This window comes from Aureococcus anophagefferens (genome assembly GCF_000186865.1).
Source record: "Aureococcus anophagefferens unplaced genomic scaffold AURANscaffold_3, whole genome shotgun sequence".
In the NCBI taxonomy this organism is placed as follows: Eukaryota; class Pelagophyceae; order Pelagomonadales; family Pelagomonadaceae; genus Aureococcus; species Aureococcus anophagefferens.
The window spans coordinates 580,153-586,339 of NW_008705563.1; the positions used below are offsets into that span (position 1 = coordinate 580,153).

General features: G+C 74.5%; 1 protein-coding gene across 1 annotated transcript in view; it reads right to left on the reverse strand.

Moving 5' to 3' along the window:
- AURANDRAFT_61592 (hypothetical protein) overlaps nt 1–3,580 on the reverse strand; it is a gene marked incomplete at both ends in the record, with an annotated part of 4,293 nt that extends 713 nt beyond the window's left edge. Inside the window, 5 exons of the mRNA XM_009035813.1 lie at nt 168–1,348; nt 1,548–1,600; nt 1,729–1,894; nt 1,966–2,801; nt 2,930–3,580. Coding sequence (XP_009034061.1) covers nt 168–1,348; nt 1,548–1,600; nt 1,729–1,894; nt 1,966–2,801; nt 2,930–3,580 — 2,887 coding nt within the window. The remainder of the gene's footprint in view (nt 1–167; nt 1,349–1,547; nt 1,601–1,728; nt 1,895–1,965; nt 2,802–2,929) is intronic.
- Nucleotides 3,581–6,187: the final 2,607 nt, after the last annotated feature.

Genomic DNA, 6,187 nt, shown 5'->3' on the forward strand with positions numbered 1-6,187 from the left:
CGCGCCCGGGGCCCCGTCGTCGGCGCGGGCCGCGGCGAGCGCCGCCGCGGGCCGCGCGGCCCCGGGCGCGTCGTCGCGCTCGCCGTCCGACGGCGATCCCGCGGGCCCCGGCGCGGGCGCGGCCGGCGGCGACGCGGGCGGCGTCGCCGGCGGCGCCTTGGCCGGACTGCGCTTCCGCAGGAGCTTCTTCCGGGGCACGGGCCGCAGGCCGTGCGCCTCGAGCGCTTCGAGGTCGTCGAAGAGGTCCGCGTCGAGCAGCTCCGCGCCGGACGTCGCGCCCGCGCGCGCGAGGAAGGCACCGAGCGTCGCCGCGTCGCCCGCGCGCACGCCGAGCTCCCGCGCGAGCCAGGACGCGATGTCGCCCGCCGCGGCGTCGGCGTCGCGGCGCGCCGCGCGCTTCGCCGCGAGGCGCTTCGCGGGCACGGCCTTCAAGCCGTGGGCCTCGAGCTCGCGGAGGTCGCCGAAGACGTCGCCGTCCAGCAGATCGTCGCCCCGCGTCGCGCCGAAGGCCTCCGCGCAGCGGCGGCCGAGCCGCCGCGCGTCGTCCGGCGCGCACCCGAGCTCGGCCTCGGCCCACGCCGCGACGGCCGCGCCCGCGTCGGACGGCGCCTCGGCCGCCGGCGTCGACGCCGCCGACGCCGCCGCCGCCGCGGCGGCCGCCGCGGCCCCGTCGACGCGCGCGGCGAGGTCCTCGCGCTCGCGCGTCGACGCCTCGAGCGCCTCGGCGAGGTCCCGGACGTGGGCGCCGAGCTGCTCGTTCCGCTTCTGCATCTTGACGACCTTGGGGCTCAGCTCCGCGTCCTTGCACCGGATCTCGAGCTCCGCCTTCTCGCGCTCGAGCCGCGCGACGTCCGCGGCGAGCGTCGTCGCCGCCGTCTTCGCGTCGCGCGCGTCCCGCTCCCGCTCGGCGGCCAGCAGCGTCTTCTCGCGGAGCCGCGACTCGAGGACGACGGCCTGCGTGTCGATGGACGGCCGCGGCCGCGAGCCCCAGACCGGGTTCTGCCGCCGCGCGGGGCTCGCGGGCTCCGGGGGCTCCGGGTGCCGCGCCGCCGCGGCCTCGGTGTCGCTCGGGCTGTTCGGCGGCGTCGGCGCGGCGCAGCTCGCGACCTCCTCGGCCGCGTCGCTCGGGCTGTTCGGCGGCGTCGGCGCGGCGCGGCTCGCGGCCTCCGCGGCGGCGCCGCCGTCGGAGCCGCCGCCGGAGCCGTCGGAGTCGTCGTCGGACGTGTCGCGGTCCGCGCGCGCGGCGTCCGCCGCGCGCCGGTCCTCGACGAGCGCCGCGAGGTTGCCCCGGAGCGTCGCCGCGTGGCCGTGGTCCGCGCCGAAGCGCGCCTCCACCAGCGCCAGCGACCTGTGTGGATTCCAACCACTGGTTTGGGGGGTCCCCACCAAACTTCAGAACTCTCTATCTCAGTCACATCGAAGTCGATTCGGCTGATTTTTGGACGAATCGATTGCTCTCGTCGAGTTCTCGAAGCACGGCGAAAGAGTCTGGTCCAAAGCGTTCGATTACGCGCACATTGAAGTCGGGTTGAAGGTTTGGAATCTACACAGCCAGCGACCGCCGGATCTTCGGCTCCGCGTCCGAGTGGCGGCCGCGCGCCTGGGCAGGAAAAGAGAGATTCAAGTTCGCTTAAACGTGAGTGTTCCGCGCGCGCGCGTTCCGTAAAAAGCATCCACGCTTCGAGACCGTTCCAAGAGATGATCGCTCGTCCAAAAATCAGCCGAAACGAGTGGAAAACGGCCGAGATAGGAGCCTTTGAAATTGGGAATTTCGCTCTCTTTTCCTGCCCGGCCGCGCGCCTGCAGCAAAATCGCCAGGTTGTTCAGCGGCGCGGCGACGTCGATGTGGTCCGGCCCGAAGACGCGCTCGTGGATCGTCAGGCACCGCGCGAGCCTACGAAGCACGACGGTGACGATCTCTCGTCGTTTTCCCAAACCTCTCGAAACTCGTCTCGACCGCGGGACGCCGGCGCCGACAGCGCCTCGGCCTCGTCGCCGTGGCGGCCCATGTGCTGCAGGAGCAGCGCCAGATTGTTGAGCTTCGGCGTCACCTCGAGCGAGTCGCGGCCGCGCCGCTTCTCGCAGACCGCGACGGACCGCCGGTAGACCGGCTCCGCGGCCTCGTAGAGCCCCGCGGCCCGCAGCGTCTCGCCTAAATCGTTGAGCGCGTCCTCGACGCCCGGCGCGTCCGACGAGAGCAGCACGTGCGCCAGGTTCGCGAAGAGCGTGCGCACGCGCGGGTGCCGCGGCCCGAGCGGCGCCTCGCAGCGGGCGAGCGCGCGCCGCAGCGCCGCCTCGGCGCCGGCCGCGTCGCCCGCGAGCTCCAGCGCGAGCGCGAGGTTGTTCAACGGCGCGGCGCCGTCGACGTCGCCGGGCCGGTCGCGGTCCGCGGCCGCCGCGCGCCGCTCCAGCAGCTTCGTCGCCGCGCCGTAGTCGCGCGCGTCGCGGCGGCACCGCGCGGCGTCGTTCAATACGCTGCCGACGTCCTCGTGGTCCGCGCCGAGCACGGCCTCGAACGCCGCGAGGGCCCGCTCGAAGTAGACCAGCGCCTCGGCGGCCTCGCCCTTGGCCTCGAGGAGGCGCGCGAGGCGCAGGAAGCCCAGCGTCGCGTCCGGCGACGGGCCGCCGGCGTTCCGCAGCGCGACGCCGCGCCGCGCGCAGTCCTCGGCGCCGGCGGCGTCGCCCGCGAGGCGCCGCGCGCGGCCCAAAGCGGCGAGGGCCGCGAGGGCCGACCCGTGGTCCGGCCCGAAGACGCGCTCGCGGATCACGAGGCACGCGGCGTAGCGGTCCACCGCGGCGACCTGGGCAGCACAAGAGTGATTCAAGTTCGCTTCAACGTGAGTGTTCCGCGCGCGCGCGTTACGGAAAACACATCCACGCTTCGAGACCGTTCCGAGAGATGATCGCTCGTCGAAAAATCAGCCGAAACGAGTGGAAAATGGCCGAGATCGGAGCCTTTGAAGTTGGGAATTTCGCTCTCTTGTGCTGCCCCGGCGGCGACGTAGTCGCCGACGTTCGCCAACGCGCGCGCGAGGTTCGCCAGCGGCGTCGCGCAGAGCTTGTCCCCGGCGCCGAAGGTTTCCACATAGACGTCCAGCGCGGCGCGGTACGCCTCCAGCGCGCCGTCGTCGTCGCCGCGGTCCTGGAGCAGGCCCGCCCAGTCCGTGCGGACGACGCCGCGCGCGGGCCCGCCGCACGCGTCCGCGGCGTCCAGCGCCTTGGAAAAATAGGCCCGCGCGTCGTCGAAGCGCCGCGCGGCCCGGTGGAGCAGCGCGAGGTCGTGGAGGCAGTCCAGCCGCGCTCTTTTCGCCGGGATCTCCATGCCCTCCAAGCTCGCGAGGTCCGCCTCGATGCGCCGGACGCGCTCGCCGACGTCCGCGCCGCCGTCGGAGACGCAGAGCGCGGCGCCGTAGTCCGCGGCCTCGTGGGACCAGAGGTGGCGGTCCCGGTCGCGCTGCTGGAGCGTGTCGATGCGGCTCCGCACCTTGGCGGCGTAGGCGCGCGCGCCGATGCAGTCGAGCAGGCGCGCGAAGCGGTCCAAATCCGGCGCCGACTCCGCGTAGTCCACCAACGTCCGCATGACCAGGTCGTTGAGCGTGAGCAGCTCGCCCCGGGGCACGTCGATGAGCTCGTCGACGAGGCGGTCGAGCGCCTTCTCCGCGGCGGCCGGCGCCAGCGCGCAAAAGTCGCGGAAGAACGCGTAGGTCTTCGGCGCCCCGAGCGCCGCCGCGGCGTCGCGCAGCGCTTTGTGGTGGATCTGGATTTCGCAGAGATGAACACCGCCGCCGGCGGGCACGCGCACGGTGACCAGCACGTCCCGGTAGCCGTTGAGCGCCGGCCGCCGGAACCGGTTCTTGACGGCCGCGACGTCGCAGTTCGCCGCCAATCGCCGGAAGGCGTCGAGCACCGCCGCCTCGTCGTCGCAGACGACGGACGCGCGCAACACGTCGCGTAGCCAGGACGCGCCGGGCGCGGACCGCGTCGCGTAGTCCGCCGCGGCTTTCGCCTTCGCGCGCGACCGCGGCTTCCGCGCCGCGGCCTCGAAGCCGTCGCCGCAGCGCCGCAGCGCCGCGGCGAAGGGCGCCGCGGCGGCGTCGGCGGCGGCGTAGAGCGCGTCGAGGTCCGCGGGCGACCCGTCGAGGCCGCGCTGCCGCAGGTCGCCGGGTGCCGCCGCGTAGTCGAGCGCCGCGGCGGAGCCGTCGAGCGCCGACTCGGCGACGCGGAGCAGCCCGGCGCGGCACTCGTGGAAGAGCGGCAGGTGCGCGAGCAGGGCCACGCGCTCCATTGGCGGAACGGCGCGGCGGCCCGCGGCGCCGCGCTGGCCGGTCGGGGCAGCGTGAACGGTCGGAGAGCGTTTTTGATGATGAACAGATGATGAACCTTTGGTGAAGCCGAGGCAGCCCCGATGGCTCTCGGGATTCGTCAAGCGATGCGTCTGCTCGTGTTTTCCGCCGTCGCGCTGCTCGTCTGTTCCGTCTACTCCATCGCCGACGCGACGACGGAGACGGGCTGGTTCGGCTTCGGCGGCCGCGGCGACGCGAAGGCGTCGCTCGCCGGCCGGCGCCGGCGCCGGCGGCCCGCGGCCGTCGACGGCGGCGCGCCGCCGCGCGCGGCGCGCAACGCGACCCGGCGGCGCCCGGCGAAGCCCCGGCCCGTCGTCGACTTTGGCGCCTGCGGCTGGTGCGGCGCCGTGCCCGGCGTCGACGCGCGGCCCGCGGTCGACTCGCTCGACGCGTGGGCCGGCGGCGAGCCGCCCTGCGACTGGTGCGCCGCCACGCAGCAGGAGCACGCCTACTGCCAGGGCTTCGGGGGCCGGCGCTGCGCCAACGGCGTGAACCGCTGCGCCGTCGCGCTCGGCCAGCTCCAACTGCACTGCGCGGACGCGTACGCGACGGGCGCCGTCGACGGCGACGCGTGCGCGAGCCGCTGCGCGCACGCGGCGGCGGCCGCGCCGGCGCCCTGCGCCGCCGAGTGGGTCGCGGGCCACGGCGCCGCGGCGCGCCGGGCGGCCAAGGCCTGCGGCGCGGACGCGGCGGCCTTCTTCGCCGGCGCCGCGCCGGCGCCGCTCGTCGTCTTCAATCACCTCCAGAAGACGGGCGGCTGGTCCGTCGTCGACGTCGCCCGGCGGGCCGGCGCGCGGTGCCCGCCCAAGATCGCCAACGCGGCCGTGCCCCGGGGCAAGGCGCGGCCGGGGCCCGGCGACGCGGAGACGCGCGACGGCTGCGCCGCGTATCGGCCTGCGCGGGAATCAAATCTTCAATCCGACTTCAATGTGAATGTTTGACACAAGCACCTTCCGCTGTGCTTCGAGAACACGACGAGAGCAATCGATCCGTCCAAAAATCAGCCGAATCGACTTCGATTTGACCGAGCTAGAGAATTTCAAAGTTTGGTCGGGACGTCCCAAACCAGTGGTCGATGTCCACACAGGTACCGGCCCCTGACGCCCCAGGACGAGCGGCTCCTGCGGGCCGACGCGGCGGACTTCCAGCTCGCGGCCCTCAAGGCCCACGCCAAGGTCTTCGATTTGTTGCACGTCGAGCAGCCCCTGCCGCGCGCGTGGCCCGCGCTCCTCGGGGCGCGAGGCTCGGGCGTCGCGTACGTGACGGTCGTCCGCGAGCCCGTCGCGCGCGCGCTGAGCCACTTCGCCATGGCGACGCGGCCCGTGCGCATCCCGGGCATCTACGACGGCTACCCCTTCGGGCGCGAGGTGGGCCTCGCGGAGTTCGCCGCGGCGCCCTTGGCCGACTGCCCGCTCTGCAAGCGCCGGGGCCGCGCGACGGGCCGCGAGCGGGGCTACTTCGGCGCGGGCCACAACCGGTCCGCCAACGACATGCAGGGCGGCGGCGAGTTCCGCCACTGCTGCCGCAAGCAGTGGCGCTACGCGGCGGACAACTACCTGAGCCGCGAGCTCTGCGGCTACGCGTCGCTCGCGGAGCTCGCCTTCGGCGCCGTCGGCGCGGCCCACGGCGCCGAGGCGCGGCGGCGCCTCGACGCCTTCGACGCCGTCCTGCTCACGGAGCGCCTCGACGAGGCGGCGCCCGTGCTCGCGAGCGCCGTCGGCTGGCGGCTCCCGCCGGGCGCCGCGGTCGACGCGCTCAACAAGCACGCGCCGGCGAAGCCGCCGCGCTACGACCGGGACGCGCTCGCCGCGCTCAAGCAGCGCAACGCCGTCGACCTCGCCGTC